The 22,481-nt window shown below is 36.7% G+C and overlaps 1 protein-coding gene across 3 annotated transcripts in view; it reads left to right on the top strand.

Annotated features, from left to right (window-relative positions):
* The window catches only part of OMA1 (OMA1 zinc metallopeptidase), a 108,317-nt gene that overhangs the window by 2,649 nt on the left and 83,187 nt on the right, over positions 1–22,481 (top strand). The window contains exons 3-9 of one of the 3 annotated variants that reach the window (XM_065657885.1): positions 149–377; positions 1,423–1,596; positions 1,692–1,799; positions 3,404–3,532; positions 7,412–7,486; positions 9,322–9,471; positions 16,832–17,150. In XM_065657885.1, the coding sequence (XP_065513957.1) occupies positions 149–377; positions 1,423–1,596; positions 1,692–1,799; positions 3,404–3,532; positions 7,412–7,486; positions 9,322–9,471; positions 16,832–17,050 (1,084 nt within the window). In that variant the 3' untranslated portion in view covers positions 17,051–17,150. Of the gene's footprint in view, positions 1–148; positions 378–1,422; positions 1,597–1,691; positions 1,800–3,403; positions 3,533–7,411; positions 7,487–9,321; positions 9,472–11,917; positions 12,703–16,831; positions 17,151–22,481 lie in introns of those variants that run through there. The other 2 variants (XM_065657887.1, XM_065657886.1) reach the window with 2 other exon arrangements.

The raw sequence follows: 22,481 nt of genomic DNA, 5'->3' as shown, positions 1-22,481 counted from the left end.
TGCGGGAGGGAAGAAGTGGAGTGGAGTAGATGCCAATTAGACTATAACCTTCCATAAGCTCTTCCGTGAGGTGGGAATACAGCAAGCGCAGACACGAACAAACTCTTTTTTAACCATGTTCTAAGTCGACACTATTTATATCTTACAGGAGCATAAGAAATTGGTGGAAGGCACTTCCTCCTAATAAACGGGAACTTTTTAAAGAAAGTGCAAGAAAAAATAAATGGAAGATACTGCTGGGTGTCAGTAGCTTAGGAGTCTTATTTGTCGTGTTTTATTTTACTCACTTGGAGGAGACACCCATCACTGGGCGTGCTCGACTGTTGGTGTTTGGAAAAGAGCATTTTAGAGAACTGTCACAGATGGAATATGATATGGTAAGATTTTAAAGAAAAAGTCAAAATATTCTAAAACTGTTAATGCTTTTTTTTTTTTTTTTGGTAGCAGTGAGTTCAATTAATGAGGTGGGCAAATAAACCTTGTGGTGTCTTTGATAAGTTTTGAACTTCATGCTCAGAACCCTGCAGAGCAGCCCCATCAGTTACCCCCCTGTCTTGTCCCCATCCTTTTTAGGAGTTCCATTTCCGTCAGCAAACCGCTCAGGGGCACATGGTAGTTAGAGAGCACATTACAAGTACATAGCAAACATTTCTAACTGTATTATTTTAATATAACAAGGAATATAGAAATCTGGTGGAAGCAATAAAAGCATAGCTAATAGGTGTATGCCGAGATCTGTCTCATTTTCTGTGCTGATTTGAGCATTTTTTAGCACTTGTTTAAGGTCCTCTCTTCTAAGCTGTCACTTTGTAAGGTAATACTCTACCTGCATTGAATTATATTTTTTTTTCCATTGGATCAGCTCATTTTTCTTTAATTGCTTTATTTTGAACTGTCCATTGTATTAATTTCTGTAACTTTGAATTCTGTGACTTTCTTCTAAGCCAGTGAAACTTTATAACCCATGTATAAATGTCGCTATATTCCTGTCTGACAGATAATGTGAGATAAGAACAGAACAGAGGAAGTACAAGGGTATATTCAAATTACATCTTTTGTATAAATGTGTCCGCCTTACAAATTACAAGAGAAATACACAGATAAATTATAAATTGGGATGGATATTCAGGAAGATGTAGAAAGGTTTGCCAAATTGTGCTGCCAAGCTTAACTGTACTAGGAAGATGCCGGATACAGGAGGCTTTAGGACAAAGTTTTACTACCCTATTTTTGATCTGTGGTTGGTTTACTTCCTTTTAAGTTTATTAATCATTAACTTGTGGGTCTGAAAGCCTGAACTCTTAATATATTTGCTTTGTCTATGTATTAAAACTTAGATTTAACCAACTTGTGTGTAGCCACTAAATTAGTAATTGACTGTGTATTTGTTCTGCATGACCAGCAATGAATTTTTTTTTTCAGTGGATGGAGAAATTAGAAAGTAAAATGTTACCCGAGACAGATGCACGTTATCAGGTTGTGGAAAGAGTTGTTGGTCATCTATCTGAAAGCAATAAGGACATCCCACAGGTCTCGACGCTCAAGTGGCTTATCCATGTGGTAGATGAACCAGATGTAAATGCTTTTGTGCTTCCAGTAAGTTGAACCCAATATAAAAACTCTTAGTAGTCTTGAAACAGCATTTTATTTACCTGTGTTCTATTTAATTTTCACCCTTCTTTTGTTTACAGAATGGTCAAGTGTTTGTGTTCACCGGATTGCTAAATGCAGTTTCTGATATTCATCAGCTGTCTTTCATTTTGGGACATGAAATAGCTCACGCTGTGCTGGAACATGCAGTAAGTATTTAAAGAAAGCTGTCTAAAATTCTGAAATTAATTCTAATTACTTTAATTGAGGTTTTTCTTGTCACTACCAACCAAAGTTTCAGTGTGACTATTTCTAGTCAATGAAAAATGGAGTTTGAAATGAGAGTGTTCTGATACAGTATATCCTCATTACTCATGTAATATTCAATAACTGTCAGAAGTCCTGTAGTAGCCAGTGTCAGCACAACATCTGCCAGCGCTTTGTTCAGAGCCGTATGAATGGATTATGGCTTACTATTAACAATCATTTCAAACTTGTTCTGGAGGTGCCTTTCCTCCTACAGCACAGACATAAGGAACTAGAGGCACTCAGCAACTCGGTTTATTACTCCTTCACTTCTTAGTGGAAGTGGATATACTTTAATAAGTTATTCTAAAGTACATGATATTTTTCTTATAGTAGCACACACTTTTAGAATGCCAGACTCCAGAATGTCTGGAGCTTCATTCTGCATTTATAGGTGACTTTAATTTTTCCCTATCCTGATATAGATGTGCTGAAATGGGTATTTCTTTGCCCTTTGAACAGAATGGATGTAATAATTTTGTAATGCTTTGGAGGTAAAACTACGAAAAAAGAGGATGACATAGAAATATGGCTCATACTCTTCTAGATTGGTGTGATTTGCTAGAAGGTGCTTCTTTGTTTCCAAATTGGTTTCTTTCTGTGCTTGTCATTTTAAAAAATTGTATTTATTAGTTATCCATCAGTTTGAGAAGACATACCGAGAAGCTTATAAACTTAAAGATCATGCTAAAATTGCAGAACTAATCTGGAAATGAGTAAATACATTTTAAAGGCAGTGGAAATACAGGAGAATTTCTGCGTCTCGTATGATTTTGGATGACAAGCAGTTGACATCATAATTGCTTGGGCTCAGTTGAGCCAACTAACTTGTTAAACATCTAAAAAAATATTTCTAATAATAAAGAGAACTTATCTTGTTTGTATGGAGCCTTTGTCACCCAACTGGCATAGATAAAAGTATTGTATGATCCAGCTTGTAAGTGCTCAGGTCAATTTGTTGCATATGTCAAACAGAGTTGTAAAAAACAGAATTTCAGTTTCTTTCTTCAGGATCTCGCAGTTTCCGAAATTAAAGGAGTGCAACAGAAAATAAAAAATAAATATATTATGCCTAGTGTCCACTTACTGCATTAGTATTCCTGTCTAAATGATGTCTATCTCTTCTCAAGTTAATGTAAAGAACAGACTTCTAGATCTTTTTCTAGATTTTTCCTTCCAACTGAGGTGTTTCTTGGCCTTTGTACTGAAGAACGCTGACTGTGCACTCCCATCATGTTATCTCAAGCTGTGAAACTCAAATTGGGAGAGACACAAAATGTATTTATTCCAGCTGTATTTACGCAGTTGGTGTGGATTCTAGACCACAAGTACCTTGTATCCAACTGAATTTTTTTTGGTGCAAGAAGGGGAGCTTGTGTTTGCCCTGTTTCTGTGGCTGCTCAGAAAAAAAATGTAGCTGTTTTTACAGTGTTTCCAAATTCTATTATGTTCTAAAAAAAAAATGCCAGACAGCGAGGAATGAAAATGGGACCATTTCTGTTTGCAGGCAGAGAAAGCCAGCCTGGTTCACTTCTTGGATTTTTTATCACTCATCTTTCTCACCATGATCTGGGCCATCTGTCCTCGTGATAGTTTGGCAGTTGTTGGCCAGTGGATTCAGGGCAAGTTGCAGGAGGTAAGACTGACATTTTGTATTATCCTTCCGGAGTTCCATGGCAAAACATTTTTAATCTTGAGGAGACAACCACTAAATAGTATGTTTGGGGAAAAAGGCAAGAGGAGAAATATTATATGCAAAAATTAATATTTGAGTATGGTTTTGAATGAAAAGTGTTTTTATAAATCTGCATCTGTTTTAGCTGATGCAAATTGTCATTTGTCATCTTGAAGAACTTTAGATCTTCCTAAATAATTGGATTTAGCTGAACAGGCTCCGAGTACCTGCTCACCAATTAAGTTAGATGATTGTCTTTTTGAAATTTAGCTCACCCTTTAAAGTTGTATATACTGAAATGCCATGTTTTCATTTTGAGTAATTGTTAAATTGTTTCTAAACCAAATAAAATATATGGAATTCTTTAAATACATTGTTAGTGGTAAGAGGGGTTTCCAAAATTGAGAATCTAAACACTCTTTTAAAGTATAAACCAGGCTATAATAAAACTTACTGAAATAATCTTTTCAGACAGCATATATTCCAATAAAGGAAATTCAGTGGCTTTGTGGTGCCATTTTTCTTCAGCAGTCTAATTTACTTTCTGCCTCTGGACAGTTATTGATCCATTTCTTCTTAAAAAGTGGGTCTTTTTAAAAGAAATTCTGTTTGCATTATAAAACTTGATTCTGCATTTAAGTGAAAGAGCTCTCTGGTTTCTTAACTTCTCTTGATACTTTTCCTGAGATTTCCCGCGGTTCCTTAAAAACATAAAATTAAACATAACCAATCTGGTTTGGTAGTTCTTATGCTAATGTGTAGATGTGTGGATTCTGAACATACATTATCTCTAAAGAGCTTGGATATTTGTACAAGTAGCTAAGAAACCAGTGCATTGATGAATGCTAGCCAGCATTTTGAAGAGCTGAATTTGGAAAAAGCAAAGTGTGAATCAATCCTGAGACTGCTCATAATCTAGACAGCAAGATTTAACTCCCTGTCAGGATCTTTTCTCTTCCTGCAGGCTAACTGCAACTGGTGTTTTGGCATCAGGGACTGGAGTTGTGCTTTAGATTGGAAATGGAATCTGGGTTTAAGCTCATAGTCCGCTGTTGCTATAGAACAGATCTGTTGCATGTGAGATACTGTACAGTAATGTGCTGGTTTAAAACTGATCCAACTTGTTTTCAGTAACATTATACATATCCATATGTAATACAGAATAAATGACTAATACTGGCAAAGCTTTCATCCCATATACGAAAGATGCTGGGTAGAAATCTTTGTTTCTGCTAGTCACCCGGCCGTGCAGTGTCTGTTTGTTTCCTCCATTCAACGTTTGCCTGTAGTGCTTACCTGAAAATTAACCTTTCTGCATGTTTTCTCAGGATGTTTCTTCCATAACTCTGTTTTACTTTTTAAAGTTTTAGCATCCTACTCTATGAAAGGTTTATTTAAGCCACACTGCAGTACTTGCTCCTATTTCTGTATTTGTTTTTCTTTTCTGTCCTCAGAGGCTTAACTTTTTTACCTACCGACGATTTTTTATTTGTTATTAGTGACTGTAAGTAGTTTCCAGTGACTCTTGGTTGGCATTTTAGCATGTTAGCTTCAGTTCTGCTTTTTTCTCCAAAGCCAATGGGTTTGTTTGCCTTAAGAAATTGTTAAGTTCTCTTATGGGATTTGTTCATGGTTGTTCTTTAGTCATGTTTTTCTGAACTGAAACATAGTGGCTTCGGTTTTATAGTAGCAGTTATTTTATATGGGAAGTAAAGTCTAAAAATTATTCTTGCAATAACACAAAGCATGACTCAGTTTTACGTGTGTCCTGCACACTAGTACGTACAGTTACAGTACTTCATGTTCTCTTTCTTGTCCGCCTTACACCATCAGGTTTGTATTTCATGTGGAAACTGGTGGTTTTGCATAGTCGAGTTACCTGGAACTACCTTTTCTTTAACATACACAGACAGGTCTGATACTTGATTTGAAAAATCAAATCCATCTTCTTTACTGTGTCCAATTTCTGACAAGGATTTTAGATCAGAGTTTGAAGATCTAATTTTTCATTCCAGCACATTCACAAATATTTTTTAACTCATTTTTCAGCAGCAGGTGAATAGTTTTATATGTTGGATGACTCGGGACCCTTTTATGTGACCACTGCTGAGACATCATTGGCTAGAAGCACACTGTGACAGAGAGCTCAAGTTTTCTCAAGAGATTCAGATTATCCTATAGTTTTAGTTTTAGATCTGAAGAAGAAACACATAGAATGCTCAAAAATTGCCGAGGACGTGTTTAGGTCTCTTATATGCTAATGAAATTTGGGTAGTGATCAGAATATAAGAAAGTAACCGCAATTATAGGGTGGTAGTTTCCTCAGATGCCAATCTGCAGCATGGGTAGGTCCTGAACTAGAGATTACATTAGTGCTGTGTTTATTTTAAAAATGCAGCCATATTTTTTTGGCAGTATTAGGATAGACATAGAGGCAAGTAGTCATACCCTTGTGCTTAACCGTAAATGCAAATAAAACTAAGGGGTAAGAGTTTAAATAGTGATGTTTTTATTACCATCCCAGGTCCCTCTAGATGGTCTGCTAAGACACGTGCATTCAGACCATTAATTTCCTCATTCTTAAACTTCTCCAAATCTTTTTTGAGATGGATGCTCCCTCTGCTGCCTCTGTTCCAGTTAGTGCTTTGGGTAGTCTTGTTGGCTTTTCCCAGTTTCATTTCCCTGTTCAATAAATGTTTAATAATTAAACCAATAGTTCATCTGGCTAACTGGGTAATGGTGCGTCAGGAATATATGACAGACTAGCCAGGGATATTTTTATTGTTTAGTGAAAATATGCACTCCAATGGACCCAGAGCACTTGTGAAGGCAATAGAAAAATATATTCCACTCCAAATAATGACTTTATCTTCAGAGAATTATAAAAATATATTTATACTTTAGATGTTTAAGGTTTGCAAGGAATTTAGAAAGTGACCTTTTCTATGCTTACTTATAAACTAGTATATTTGGCTGGAAAAAGCTCTAGAGGTTTCTTTTTTTCTTCAGTAGCCTAGCTAACCTTTCAAATCCCCATTCTTCAATTGATATTTCCTAATAGATACCCAGACCAGAATGTTGTGCCATGTTCCTTATCTCTGTAGGAGACGGTTGTTTTAACAAGTCCTGATTTGCATTTACTATACCCTGATTTACTAGGGCAGGGCTTCCCAAATCTACATGAATTACATATGCCGGCAGGTGATATTTATGACTAAATAACCGTTCGAGAAAACCACCACCGTCTCTTAGTGTGTATTAATACAGTGTCATGCCCTAGAAAAAAGGGAGAGGAGTTGCCCAGATTGATGTCTTCTGTTTTGATTTCTGAAGGGCAATTTGCACCTTTTGTTGGGATATAATAATGACAGGAGTGATTTCTGCATGAAAATATTTATGGCTACATTCCATGCTCTGGACTGTTTACCATACCAAATAGATCATACCAGCTTTATAGGCAGTTGTCATAAAAGTTTAAGAGAGACACTGGAATTTTTTACTTACAGTTGCTACAAAAAAAATCTTAATGGAAATAAAAGAGTGAAGTGAAAAAAATCTAGTTTAAAGTCAGTGTTGACCCTTCGGTTGCTGTGAGACTGGTTGGTGAGAGGGGCCATGAAAATATGTATAATTTGAATTAATTTCCACTGAATACAGGATCAATTAATTACTTACAATGGAATTAAATATTACATTAACAAGATTAATACTGATCACATGTGATGTGAACATGGTAAATAAACACTATTTCTTGTAAGAAGGTTAGAAAAATAGCTACAATGCTCTAGCTTTGTACATGTTCAAAACCAAGAAATAGAGTTTGGATGTGCTTCTTTGCAGTTTATGTTTGACAGACCATACAGCAGAACATTGGAGGCTGAAGCTGATAAAGTGGGACTTCAGTTTGCAGCAAAGGTAACTACAAGTGGCTTGTTTAGTTAGCAATTTACCTGACATTTTTCAGTTTCTATTATAATCAGAGGGAGTTTCACACCTCATACAGAGATAGACTGTGTGTGGGAGGGTTCCAAATTTTTAAAGGTATGTAGATTAATGAAGTAGTGGGAAATAAAAGAGTTTGTAGGGAAAGACGAAATCATTCTGGCTAAATTGTTTGTAATAAAATTGAAGTGTAAAGTTGTGTGTCATTAACTGCACAGTATACTTTCCATGTAGCTTATTACTATTAGAAGAAAAAGCTACATATTTATAAAGAGGACAATGCCAAAGAGTAAGCATGTAAAGATATAAATTGCCTTTTAGATTTTTGTCTTTCACGCAGTTTCCATCTATTGTGAGAAGTTCGGAGGAATGCTTTACTATGTTGTAGTGCACTTAAAGTATTCTAATCTGTAACATCTATTTTTGTAACAATAGAGTAAAATTTAAGAACTTCTTGATACTGTGATTATATTTTCTGTGTTTGCTGATAATTACAAAGTACGTCCATACTTTTCTGATATTTAAAGATTTAATCTATATACAGCCATAAAGACAATGAAGCTTTGCTAAAGTAAGACAAAATTTGATCAGAAACTGCACAGCATATTTTCGTTGTTTGGGTTTTTTTAGTCACTTTTTTCTTTTTGGTCCCTGTGGATTTAAATTCTAAATTAAAGAAACCAAAACAACTCTTTCATTTCTAGCTAAGGGCAATAGAGCTAGATAACTGTTTGGTAACTATGAGAGCAGCACCCTCTAGTGTTAATATTTCAAAAGGAAAATTTCCTTAATAATTATTTAATATTTCTTCAAGGAAGAGTTTTTAAAATTAACTTTGATTCTGGGATTGAAACTGCATTTGTCGTTTAAATAAGGGAATAATACAACCCATGAAAAAGTGTAATTGTTGTGTGTTTACTCACTGCTTTGTAAGACCTAAGATGTAAGGCCATACCAGAAAGAAAGAGCAAAGTGGTATCTCGGCATTTCTTTGCTTCTGCAGATAATCTGCAGATAAGCACCACTTCTGTCTTTCTGAGGGACAAAAAAAAGTAATTTTCTTGCCTTCTGAGAACTCGACTCTCTTAAATAAATGAAAATTAATGTAAGAAATCTTGTTCTTTTTTCCCCCTCCACTTAAATGCAAATATAGAGGAGGCTGTTGTTGATTTACAAATGCCATTCTTAAAGTTAGTATTCCATGACTTTCCATGGTTACATATATACTTCTGTGGAGAGGGGTACGAGAGTCCTAGTTCTGCAGAATTACTATTTTAACCTGCTGTGGATTACAAAGATCACCCTTGAAAAAGACAGTGTAATCACTTGCAGTTCATTTTTAGAGATATTTGAGTATGAATCATTATCCCTTTATATTTTTTGTGCTAAACTTCTTCCTGTAAATATGCCTAAATCTGTGGAGATGATTAATTTGTTCTTCTGCGGTACCTGTGTCTAGCAAATATAACTTAGAATAAGCAGCTGAGTTTTTTAAAGAACAATTTACATGCCAGAAATTGTGAATCTGTTTTTCTCCTGAATTGTCTAATTCAGATATAAGGGTTTTAAGATCAGTGGAATTACATAGGTGTTAGAAGGAATAAATCCAGTGTTTATCAGGATGAGTTTTTTTTACCGTATTAGGTATTTTAGAGCATATTTTTTCCTGTCAGGTATGAGGGGTGACCATCTAAACAGGCCTTTATATTTAAAAATTAAAGATGTCTTTTGTAATTTCTTATCCATTAGAATGTGTATTGTATTACTTTAAAAGTCTAGTGCTGTATACATTTCCTTTCTCTTTTCAGGCTTGTGCGGATGTAAGAGCAAGCAGCGTATTTTGGCAACAAATGGAATTAGCAGAAACCATTCAAGGGCAGCCCAAGTTACCGGAGTGGCTCTCCACACACCCTTCTCATGAAAATAGAGCTGAGCACTTAGACCGGCTTATCCCAGAGGTGAGCAGAGTCCAGGGAAGTGTGTCTTTTTCTTTTAGGAAGGTTGCCAGAATTAGTTTGGTGTTGATTCACGAGCTACTTTGGTATTGATTTACAATCTGCTCTTTTAGCATCGTGCTTATCTTTCTCTTTATCCTTCCATAAATTTTCCATTACAAAGTTCTCAACCATAAAGGTTTTATTAAATGAGGAAAAATTAAGATAGCACAGGTAAAATGTAATTATGTTGTTTGTTTGTTTCTGGTTGAAGTGTAGTATTTTTGCTTTTGAACGGCCTCCCGAGTGTACATGTGACAGTGTCACAGGTCTCATCCATTCTTTTCGCTTTTTTTGCCACTTTGGAAGCCAGTTTTTAAGTAGGATTCCTAAACTGTCTTGACTTCTCTTGCTTTGATAGCTCGCCCTAAGCTGTCAAATTGAGAACGCCCCAGCCTGTCCTGTCTGTCTCACTGACGTGTGATTGAATACACCTCCATTATCTGCGCCTCGAAAGAAGGTCATATCCCCCGTAGAAGATTTCTTAATAGCCCTACTTATGATAGGTCTCTCTAGATTTTGCAGTCTGCTTTTTTCTTCACATCTCTGTTCTGTCACATTAGGGAGCAGATTTTACCTCACTCCAAGCAAGCTGAGTTAATTCACACAATTGCCCATGAATCTTCAGTCGTTTCTCTGTTCTTTCAGAATTCCTCTCAGAGGAATGCCAAGTGGGTACCTGCTTGGGGATTCTCTTAATTTGCTATGCTGCTCCCTGGTAGAGCAGAGAACTGTTCCAAGTTTAGTAATCTGAGGTTTTTTACTGTTTCTTTAAATAGTGGGTGTTTTTAACTACAGCAAAATAACCTGGATTGGTTTTTGCCTATTTTTTTCTCTTCGAAAGATAGTGCTAAAGCACTGGTTTTCAGCAAGTCTAAACTGTGTTTGGAAATTCCCTTTCTTATAACCAACTGGTAATTTCATCTTCTTTTCTTTTTTTTTTTAAAAAAAACCCAAACTTTCAGTCACTTTAAGTCTTTCTCAATTCCAAACTGTAAAGACAGCTGAGGATTTATTGGCAGAGGGAGCACTAAAATGTTGAGGTGTTTGCTGATTTCAAAGGAGGAAAAAAGATTTTCATGAATCCTTTGATGAGAATGAATGTGGTGAATATTCTAAACAGTGGCATAAATCAAAATCAACATTAGAGGTAGGAGAGTGGAGACTGGCTAGACTGAATGTTTTAAATTCATATACACAAATTCTGTACTTTGCAAAAGCAGGTTGTGAGACTATTGATGGATTTTGTAACACTTTGGAGCAGCTGAATGGAAAGCTATACTTGTTGTGGAGCCTTAATTTTAGTTAGATTGAGCACAAAGAGTTCAGGATCCTTTATTTTCATACAGTTACTGACTTGCTTATAAAGTGGTAATGAAATAAATTACTGCTTATGTTCTACCCCAGGACTGAGCAAATCAGTTAAATAACTGAGCAATTGTGTAGAACTGGCAGTCATGTTGTTTGTCTTATCTCTTGTAGTTTAGCAGGTGGAGCAACCTTCATCTTTTTATAGCCATTCTCACCTCCAAGAGCAGTGGAGGTTAGGAAGTTTTCTTCCGAAAGATAGTTGAGCGGGAGGTGTTTTCATTTGTCTTTTACCTTAAACATTCTTTGGACTAAGATGAGAAAGCTGGGGCCGAAGGCTTCCTGTTTTTAAAAAAGTGTTCACTTGATAAGTGAGGTTGATACTACAAAAGTGGAATAAAAATGAAAGAAGGTATGTAGAGGAGGTGTTGGAAGCTTCTTGTCTGAAGCCCTGGAATCCCAGCGTTTGGTTGTTGTTCAATATCAGTGCCTTTTTGCTTTATTGTTCACATACTTAAAGCCTTTTAGAACAGTATATTTACCATATATTAATGACTGTTAGATATTCAGAGCCCAGGGAGTGAAGTCAGGTTTCAAAAAGGGCCTTTTTATCTCTCTACTATCTCTCTGAAGAAACCGGATTTCTTAGACTCAGTATCAGATCCATCGTGAGCAAGAAACAAGGGTTTAAATCCTAAAAAAACCCCCTCTGCTGGGTTTTGCCTTTGTACTTGGCTCAATAGATTGGTTTATATTAAAGATGATACAAATATTGTTGTGTTTCATATACTGATGGCTTTGAAGCTGAAGTGGTTTTCAGGACAATACATTATCTATTATAAGACAAACTACTATAGCTGGGGGAAACAGAGATAAGATTTTTGAGTTCTCAGGCCACACGGGTGTTTCTCTGCAGACTTCTAAGCAAGTCCACAATAAGATGCGATCATATAAAGTGAGAATTTTTCTTCAGGTAATGAAATGGCGTGTCTCAATAAGGTGACTTAACAGTCTCAGGAAATGTAAATCAAAGCAGAAATGTCACAGGGATTATCTTTTCACATAATTAAAACTCATTTGATTTGCTCTCTGTCTTTTAAAGATCAGTCATCTGGTTTTCTGAACAAGTTTGAAGCTACAGCCAAGCTGAGGAATTAGTTAATAAGAGAGCTATAAGCAGTTACAAAGTGGTGCTGTCCTGCAAAGGAAATAAAGAAAATTAAAAAGATTTACCGTGGTTTTTAAAGGATTTTCCCCTCGGACTGGGAGAGATTTGGATTGTAAACTAGGAAAACAGAATATACTGTTAAATAAGAAACTGAAATTTCATAGAATTCCTACATGGAAGGTGGTGAGATGCTCAACGAAGACCTACGCATGTTCTTTTCAGAAATATAAATCTTAAAATAACTTTGTAGTAGCAGGAAGGATACTTACCATTGTCCTGGAGAGAAAAAATTTGAAAGTGTAGTGCCAGAGAGAAGTTATATGATCTTCTTGTTCACCTCCGAACCTTTTATTTTAATGTTCTCTGACTTGCTACAGTTTTTCTACCTTTTCCTGATATGCTGTTCAAATAGAGCACTGTACGTCAGCTGAAGCCTCAGCTATACTGAATAAAGCAGAAGGTTATCTACTGAGCCCTGTCTGTGACACACAAATTCATCTTGACGTGACATTTGCTTTTTTGGCATCATGTTGTTGGCTCAGATTCCATTTTTGATTCACTGGAATTCCCATTTCCCACCCTTTCTTGTGGAAATGCCATGTTGAGAACATTTAGAGAGTAATACTAAGTTGGGATATGTCACCTCTACTGCTTGCTTTCATTTGCTAGATCAATTAACTTCTCAAAAAAAATTTACTTTGACAAGACCTGTTCTTGTAAAATCCACATTTACTGTTTATTATTTTTATTATTGCTTGGGTAGTTATTGCTTATTTCTCAGTCTGCTGCCTTTTGGATGAAGATACATTTCTTTTGCTTACTTTTCAAAAATTGGTTGGTATATTTGTCCTTTGCTTATGATTTGAAGATTATTTCAGATAGTTCTAGTACTAGAATGTATTAATTAAGCTCTATCAATGTGAAAACTTAAAGGAAAATACGAATAAAAAATACTGAGTTGTGTTTCTATCCTCGCTGTAAAGTTGTTAAATATTATGTCACAATTTTTCTTTTCCGCGCCAACAGAAGAAGTGAAAGATTTGAAGTATTAACATTATATATAAATTGCTTTTCTTCTCCATCAAGTAACAAAGCTACCCATTCTATTAATCATCTTTTTACTACTACTTCATTTGTAGAACCTGTTGTCTTCCCTATGCCTGCTAATTGTAGCTCATTTTGCAACTCAGCATTTCTGTTTGTTTTGGTCTTTTCCCTCCATGCTTGCACTATTTATTAGTTTTTGTCAGAATTGCAAGGTCAGAGCCTAAGTCAGCGCTGCCAGGTAATTGCAGGTCGGACACAAGCGACTATAACCCTTGGCCTGGTTTGTGGACAAGAGAATGTGACTTTTTTGCTGAGAGAGCTGACAGCCTGGGAGGTGGGATGCACTCCAAAGAACTGCAGGGGGTCAAGATGCAGCAGTTAGCCTGTAGGATTAAGACTGTGACCTAAAAATTGCTTGTTCCTGTGTTCATCTCTGCTGGTTGGCTTTATACGAAAGCAGTAGGATGAGGCCGTCGTCCCTAGTTCTTACTCCTTCCCCTCTTCCAGCACATTGCGGTCACCTCCTGCAATTGTATTGGTAAGAAAAACAGCTTTGCCTTTGTTATTATACTTACAAGCAGTATTTTGGTATCTTATTTGAGATCTTCTGAACCACTAAGTATGCAGGTGGTCTTTGTTCTGAACAGCAGTACTTCTCTCTTAAGGTTAACCTGAAAAGAACAGCATTAAAGTACTCCCAGGTGAATCTACGTACTCACTCTAGCTAGTTAACCTTGTCTCAGTTCTATCCATCTTTATTGAGAATACTCTTCAGTATAAGCAGTCAATGAAACATGTTTTTACTATAATATCAATATGCATGTGCTTTATTAAGAATGCTTTTACTTGTCCTATTACCCAAATTGTCAAAAACCGATTTACTTGAGCAATATTAAATTACCAGATTTGAAGTTGGTTCTGATTTTGGAGGTACAGTATGGCTGACCATGTTGGGCTGGTTCATCTTGCAGGAAAAATTGGATTGTAAGCTCTCCAGCCTGTTACTGGCACTTCAGTGATGTTACAGAGCTACCAGCACAAAGCAAAATAGCACCAGGGAAAGAGCACTTTGTGACTAGGGCTGAATGTTGCATGTCACAAACATAAGTACAAAGGCCACTCTCACTGGAGCGTGTGGCCGTAGCTGTCTTTAACAGTGAGATGACATGTCAGCTTAATTTCCATTCTCGTTGCCGTATTCATTTTAATGGTGTATGAGTTGATGGTGGTGTACAGAAGCCTTCTACCCCCTTGGACAGCTTGCCCTCTAACAAGAACACAAAGTCATCCACAGGGTAAAAATGTTAACTCTGAACTATTGTTTTGTACCTTTTCTGTAAATTCTAAAATATTCCAGTATTTTAGATAAGTGAAACCATGGAAATAGGCCAGGCATTTTATAGCCATGAAAACCAGAGATGTAAAATTGCTGAATTAGTTTAAAAGAGGATTGCGTTGCCTTTTCCAGGATACAGCCTAAATCTTTATATTTCCATTTGCCTTGAATAATGCTGCTTGACATTAATGCAGTCTTGCAGCAGCTTATGTTCTGGAAGAGAAGAAGAGAAAACTCTTGGTTTGTCATAAATGTCAGTTTAGAAATTAATTGGTCACTGATGCAGAAGAGTGTTCAGCAGAACAGTTACATTTGGTGACTACATGGACAATCATGCTGTAAAAAAAAAAACCAAACAAAACAAAAACCAAAACCCTAACAAAAACCCAAACAGACAAAACAAAACAAACAACCAACCACAAAATAAATGAAACCACAGACAAACAAACAAAAACCCCCACAAATACCGAAAGCTTTATTCATATTTTTTAAAAGTTAGACAAGATGAATATTTGCATGTCTAATCCAGACTTGTGTATCCAGTAATTTGAATGTTACATTTCAGCAAGAAAGAGCTGGAGAAACTCTTGCTGCATTCCTGGAATGCACCTTTTTCCAAAACCAGTTGTTAAATTCTATTTATTTATAGGCATTTACAGCAAACTATCAGTTCACTGTAGTAAAGTTAGGGAGAAATATGTTTTGGTATGTCCTTGTACAAAGAAATGTGTTAAGAAGCTCTGCTTTTCCCTTAAAATCTGCTGTAGTAAGATGTTCCCAGTGTCTCCTATGAAAGAATACCGAATTGTTTCAAAATGATGGGCAAATTCTTATGCATAGGCATACTGGAATATTTGATTTGATATTTCAGCCAAATCTAGTATATATAAAGCAGATTACAATATCTGGACTGGTTTTTAAGTGCAGTGGTAGGACTGCTATGAAAACTGTGTTGCTTTCTTCTTCCTGTTTAAGTCCATCTTGAACAAATGAATCAACCCACACGTTCCGCCAACAATCCCAACTGGACCAGGCTACAGCGCAGGACACATCTGGCTGTTACTTTTCAAGAATCCAGGGTTATGATGAGGTCTGGGACAAAATAAACATTTGAACTTATTTTCCTATGAAAGTATTAAAAATAAAGCTGGATGTTAATCTGCCCGTAGTTTCATGCTAATTGAGGTCAAGATACAGATAATATTGTGTAAAAGCGACAGTGCCACAGTGAGCATTGATTAATGCTGAATATCAGGCTAGTTTTTGAGTTGGTATTTTCTGGGTGTTTCATTTTGCAATCTTGAAAAAATAGTTCTCAGCGGAGGTGTAGAACCCTCTAAAATTCTACATATAATATTTTGCTATATGATAATAGGAACTTCTATTGATTAATTTAAATGGATCTTTTAGGAGAATCTATGGATACTAGATCTGTGTACAACCGCTTGCAAAGTACTGTGTTGGACTTAGTTGTGTGGTATCCATTGTTAGCTCTAAAACGATCTGCCTGTTTTCATGAACTAATTAAAGTATGTTCAGCTTTGTTACAATGAACACCAATTTAAGCATCCTTTAAAACAGTTGAATTCATTCTGGTTTGTATCAGTTTCTCCACAGTGCCTTTGAGAGATGAAATTCATCCAGTGTTGTTCCTTTCAGATCGCCCACAAGGCAGAATGATCGGGGGGAGCGTGCCTGCCCTGTTGGATTTTAATTCTCTGGGAAATTCTTTGGCTCCTTTGTGCCTCAGTGGCACTTACTCAGTGACCAGGAGTAATTTCAAGTTTGGTCTCCTAATACTAATCTTTTTATCCAGATAATTTTTTACCTTCTGGAGACATTGGTTTCTCAGAGCACTGGGAAGCTGTGTATTCAAATGCTTCTTGGAGATGAGATCACTTGTGTAACTGGACCTTAACTATACTGATCAACCATCTGGATCTCTGTGCCAAACAGTGAAATGTCCGTTATGTTATTGGAGATTTTTCCCCCGCTTTTTTGAGTCAGACATCTATATATAGTTACTTCAGTAATAGAATATATCAGATGAATTAAATTATTCACAGCCCTTTTTATCTTGATGCAGTCATTTTCATTTACATGTGAATGCAAATAAAAAGGTAAAAGGTACTGATGTGAACAAGAATCACATAAAATAGTTGAAGAACTTCCTATTCATTTATGCTGTACCTTTTAGAGTATCCATTCTTTGAGAGACTGTGAGAAAATGGTTTTCCTTCTTCATCCTTCATTTTCCCCCGTTATTTTACCATATTGCTGCATTTTTCTCAGGAATTCTTGTTTTCTATTGAAAAGTTGTTCAGTAACAACTCAGACTCAGTACTATACTCACTAAGCTTCATGTGCAAATGCAGACCTTGCTGGAAAGTGAAATCACTGACTGAAACCTTTTATTTGTTTTTCTTATTCAAATGGCCCTCATTTGTTTTCCTATGTATTCACAGGCTCTTAAAATAAGAGAGAGCTGCAATTGCCCATCTCTTTCTGGACCAGATCCTCGCCTCATTTTCAGACTTAACATGCAACATCTCCTGGAATCGTCTAAAGATCGAGGAACTCAAAATTCTACAAAGCGAGATCTCTCAAAACCAAAGCTGGATTTTCCTCACACTCAAAAAGGGGAAGATATGCCAGTAACTTTTGCAGTTAAACCTACAAACTAATGATAATAATTTTCACTTTCTGTGAAACTTGTGGTCCCTGAAGGTCTATCTAATAACACAAATTTGTCTTTGAACCATAAAGAAGACGTGGCCACTCATATTCCCTGTTTCTTTTATATGATCTCTCATTCAAAGCAATAAGGAACTGTGCCCACAAAAGAAGAGCAGCGTGTTAAGCAGAAAGTTTCTTATTCATCAAGAGTTACTAGAATAAATCACTTCTCAGGGGAAAGATAATCTCATACAATCCAGTCACACTGTAATTTTCAGCTTTATCAGGCTCACCTTGATCAGAGGACGGATGAGCCAGAAGTGTCCCTAAAGCACAGGAAAAAAGTACAGTTTTCATCACTTAACTTGTCTGGTTTATCTTGCTGTAATTTGGGTTAGATCTGTTCGGCTTCATTTAAGAAATAATGAGGAGAGCTTACTGCCTGTTCCGCATATAGTATGGTTAAAAATATTAAGCGTAGATGCGGTAATAGCTGATGGGCTAGATACACCCAACTTAATTAGGTGGATTTACTGCTGGGATTTTTCTTCTTTTTACGCCATTTTAGAATAAGGATTCATTCAACATTTTTCTTCAAAGCAACCTGAGTGGGTTGCACAAAGTTGAATTTTTAAAAAAGGAGCTAAATAATTTTCAAGCGAGTCGTTCTTCTGAAGGGAGCACTGTACAAGACCCACCCTTGGTAGCACTAGAATGCTTCACAAGGATGGCTGTTGGCTTTTTGAAATAGATCAGGGTGCCTCATCAGAGAGCAGTTCTACTGCAGTGACGTTTGATTTGGGTATATCCATTTGGATAGAAGTGATTGCTGATGTGGAAATATATCATGTAGTAGACAAATACAAGAAGGTTTCTTGACTACACAGCTTTCGCAGCTGTACCTTATCCTAAAAGATGACTTCTCTTCAGGAAACTGGCATCTAATGCTCAGCATCGCCCCAACCTCCCCGAAGCGACAGATTTTATACTGTGGAGACCAATATTCACAGTAGAGGTAAAGCTCTGCCTTTCGTGCTGGACCAGCCAGTACAGCCAGCATGTTAATCTTTATTTGCATCTGTTTGAGTTATCCCTGCTTTGCAGTTGATGAAAATATTGAAATGTCGATCTCCAGAAAGACACAGAAAGAGGCAGCAGTGAATTAAAATAAAAAAGGGAAATGCCATTCCTTTATCTGTTAAGAAGTACATTAGGTTTTTTTGCTACTGGTATTAGAACAAAAATCTGTTTCATATATGGTAGGATTTTACATGAAGAGGACATTCAAAATATTTTATAGTGCACTGTATTTCGAAACCTTATTTTTATATATAGAGAAGGGCAAACTTCATAATATTTCTTCAATTAAAGCAGAATTCAAGCTTTTCAAAAGGAAAAAATAACCTATTCAGTGCTGTTAGCGAATATAGTTGGAAAAAGAGATTGTGAAACAAGTAATTCCTTGACAGACTTCATTTGACAAACCGGGGTCCTTTGAGAAACACCAGCAGCTATCTAACTTGTCTTTATTCAGAGGTAAGTTGATGTATCTGTAATGTTGATGATTGTAGGTCTGATCATATAGGTCTAGATTGGCTGCATATTGCAAGCTGGTTTTAAATCTCTGCTCACTACTCCTGGCAAGAGGCAGAAGATCCAGCCTGACCATTATCCATCCATTCTTATTCTTAGTGACAGGAGTTTTTCTAACAGACGTTCAGTGATGTGTCGAAGCATTTGGACATTGTCACCTGAAGGTAAACAGAAAAATACACCATTTAGATTTCCCTGTGGACATCGTAGTTTATACTGCAACACCCAGACCTCAACGCTGCCGCCTCTCTGTTGCTCCAGTGTCAAAGCTTGTTTTGTTACCCAGGGCTCCCACTTGACATGCAGCATGATGCTTGTGTCTGTTAGGACTAAGGAGAACATAGAAGGGGTTTTATAGCATTCAAGATGAAGTATGAAACTACGCAAGTTTCAGATTTCTACTGCCAGATTTAAGTGGCTTAAATACTGCAGTGTAATGCTGGAAATACAATTTTTAAGTTCACCGAGGGAGATGTTTTCCAATTTGTATGTATATGGTCTTGTAACCATGATCATGGTGATGTGAGAGAGGAGGTTCCAAGGGAGAGGTGTTAACTTCTATTGGAGCGACAAAGGGCGTAAGTACTTTTTCCAACTATACTGATCTAACAAAACATCTCTCCTTACAAACCTTACATCTGCATATACACACGTGTATAGGTGTGTATGTATATAAAGAACATGCATAAACACAAGAGTTAGGCCTCTACACTAAAAAACTTTCGTTTTAAAGTCCAAAATGGGATGTTGAAAATTTCGGTTTTTACATCTTGAATTATCCCTAATATTTTTCTCAAGTGCTTTGGGAGGGTTTCCTTCTTTCTGCTTCTCTTGACTGTCCAACACAGTAAATGCTTTGTGCTCATCTGCCTCTTGGAGGGCACTTTTTTCTTACATTGTTACTGAATACTATACATTACATCTGGCTGTATTTTTTAAGTATTTTCTTTTTTCTTTCTTGAAGAATTACAAAAATGTTGCTTTCCAAAGGTTTGGCAAGTCGTAGTAAAAATAGCACTTTTAAATAACAATTTAAAGTTGTGTGTACATATAAGGATGTATTATTATGTATAATTAATTTATAAAAACTATAATAATTATTATAATTTTAAAAATACATCCCTTAGGAAAATACTATGATTGCAAGCTTTTAATTGCAGAAACTTTCACGGTAGATGGCAGTTGTGTAACTTAGTATGTCACAGGAAAATTATGTTGAGAAGTGTTGTTGAAGGGATTCAGTTCTTGAAAGGCGCGTGTTGTGCAAGGGGGAGAATAGTGGCTGAAGTGGAAAAAGGTAAGATAGATGGGTAAAAATGGGTCTGCATTTTAACCACCAATACTGTATGCTGTACTTGACAGCTTCCCAACGAAGGACTAAATACATCATACAAATTTCACTAAGTCTCTTAATGCATTCATTGCTGTGGGAGTGTTGAGAGATTTGTGAAGCAGGGGACATTCATTCAAGGCAGTCCTGGAATAAAAATGGCTCATTATAACTTCGGGCTTGTCATGCTTACTCTTTATTTTGTTTTGGTTTTTTAACACGGAAGTGCCAGGAAGGCAAAGCAAACAGCAGTTAGAATGCTCTTTGTTCTTGAACTCCATTTGTAGTCATTGAAAGAGAACAATCCTGCAAGCTTGATGCTTTTCTTGTATCTTGTGTAGGCTGCCACAGGTTTTTTTTTTTTCAGTGTGCTGTTTGTATCACAATACTCCTGGTTGAAAATTATTTTCTATATAGTAGTCTGTTTTAAGCTATTTTACTGCCACCAAAATTCTCTCTGCAGAAAATCCATGTTGTTTTCCCAGATCTTGAGGGCTTTTGAAGGGGGATGATCACAAAGTGTGGTTAGTAGTAGAGGCAGCAGGACAAGGCTTCCCTGTCCGCAATACACTGCGGCTTCTTTACATTTCCAATCCATATTGCAGAGCGGGGTTTAGTCACCCCCAGTAAGGACTGATATTAGTAATTTGCATTTCCAGATTCCTTGAAGCACCTCATAAATCATGAATTTTTTCTGTAGTACCTCCATAGGTGAACTTTGTAACAGTTTTATTTGAGATAGTGAAGCCTGGTAAGGCAGTGATTTTAGCAAAGCTTCAGAGAAGATCGATGGAAAAACTCTGGGGTTAGAACTTTGGCATTGGGAATCATTCCTTAGCTTCCCACGGCACATTGTGTAATGTCTGCATGTCTGAAACCAGAGACCGCGGAGCACATGGAAGTGATAGGTTTGGGGTGATTGTTACATTTATAGTTTGTCACATTTTGATGTGTATTTGCAGAGGTTGGATGTACCTCTTTATGCATACTTGACTAAGATATCTATTTGTTCTCAATGTAGTTATTTCTTAACTACTTTCTCGTATGTGCAAACTGGTTATTGTTTGTTTACTGCCCATCATCACTAAGGAGCTGATGCCTAAATGTGTTGACATGGTGGTTATTTAATCTCAGAAAAAGTTTAATCTCAAATTTGTGATTCTACCACAGAATCAGGGTTTGTTGTGTATTTACTGTCACATTAACTGTAAAATAATGCTGCATAAAAATTGGCTACAATTCTTCCTTTCTCATGCCCCCACTCCATCTTTTTCTTATGCTGGATGCGTCTCTGCTAGAAGTAGCAAGAGTTGCGGGGAGAGGAATTAGGATAAGCAGAATGTGCTCTTAAATAAGTGAAATAAAAGATGGACTTGGATGTTCTGCCAGTGATAACTTTATTGCTGGGGCTGGCGATTGTTGGCAGATGTGTAAAGAGAACTGAGTGTCGCTGGTGTCTCTTGTTGCTGCCTGCACGTATTGCAGGCATCCAGTAAATGTGCTGTTTGATCTCCTGGAGCCTGAGGCTACGTGCCAAAACCAGGCCTAGCTCATTCCTGCTGCCTTCTTGTGGCTGTGCTGCTTAAAGGCTGCTCTTCTTGGTACAAACCAGGGGCTCTTACCCTGGTTTATGAATGGATGCAGAGAATTGTTATCTCCAGCACATAAATTCATTATAACTATTAAACTAAGCTGAAATTGAACCTGTTGACCTGGAAGTGAATGGCTCCATAACATTTCATTAATCCTTTGAGATGTTTAATTCTTGCTAATTTGATATTTCAGATATGATCTTCTCTACAGATATAATGGCTTAATTAGTATACATTACATGGTGTCTCTTCACACTACAGCGTGTACAGTATTTATCCGCTAGAAAAGTAATTCAGTAGAGCTCAATTATAATACGTTGACTAGAGCACAGAAGTTGAAAAGGATATGTGCAGTAGTCACTATATTTTAAGCATAAACATTTTTCAGGCAGTCTTCTATTTGTTGATATCTATCACCTACTAAAAATGATGTTCCTAAACCTTTTGTTACAGCTTACTAAAATATTTCAATTTAAAATGGGATTCTGTCAGTACTGGATTAATTAGCAAATCGTAACCAACATTTGGTGGGACAACAGTTGATAGAAACCTGATATGTAACTTAGTCACCAGTATAATATCCTTAACACAGTCTCATTTTGTTGACCAGCAAAACATGTGAAAATACAAGTTCGAAGAAGAACTTTGTGATATGGTTGTCTCCTATATCTTAATCTGATAAAGACACTGCTGGCTGAAAGCACTTTTTGATGGTAGACTCCAAAATATGTGCTAAACACATTTATTTTGTAGCATTCAGCTTGCAAAGCTGGTAGCTGAAACCACCTGGTTGAGAGCACACTGTCCAGGACAGTGGTTCTAGTTGGAACTGCAGGGAACAGGCAAAGCGAAAGGTAATAATTCTTTGGGATCTGGTCATTTTGCTGCAGCCTTCCTGTGGAAGTCAGGGGAGGCACAGGCACG

Source organism: Caloenas nicobarica, chromosome Z, assembly GCF_036013445.1.
Source record: "Caloenas nicobarica isolate bCalNic1 chromosome Z, bCalNic1.hap1, whole genome shotgun sequence".
Classification (NCBI taxonomy): Eukaryota; Metazoa; Chordata; class Aves; order Columbiformes; family Columbidae; genus Caloenas; species Caloenas nicobarica.
This window is presented reverse-complemented; position numbering and strand designations above follow the sequence as displayed.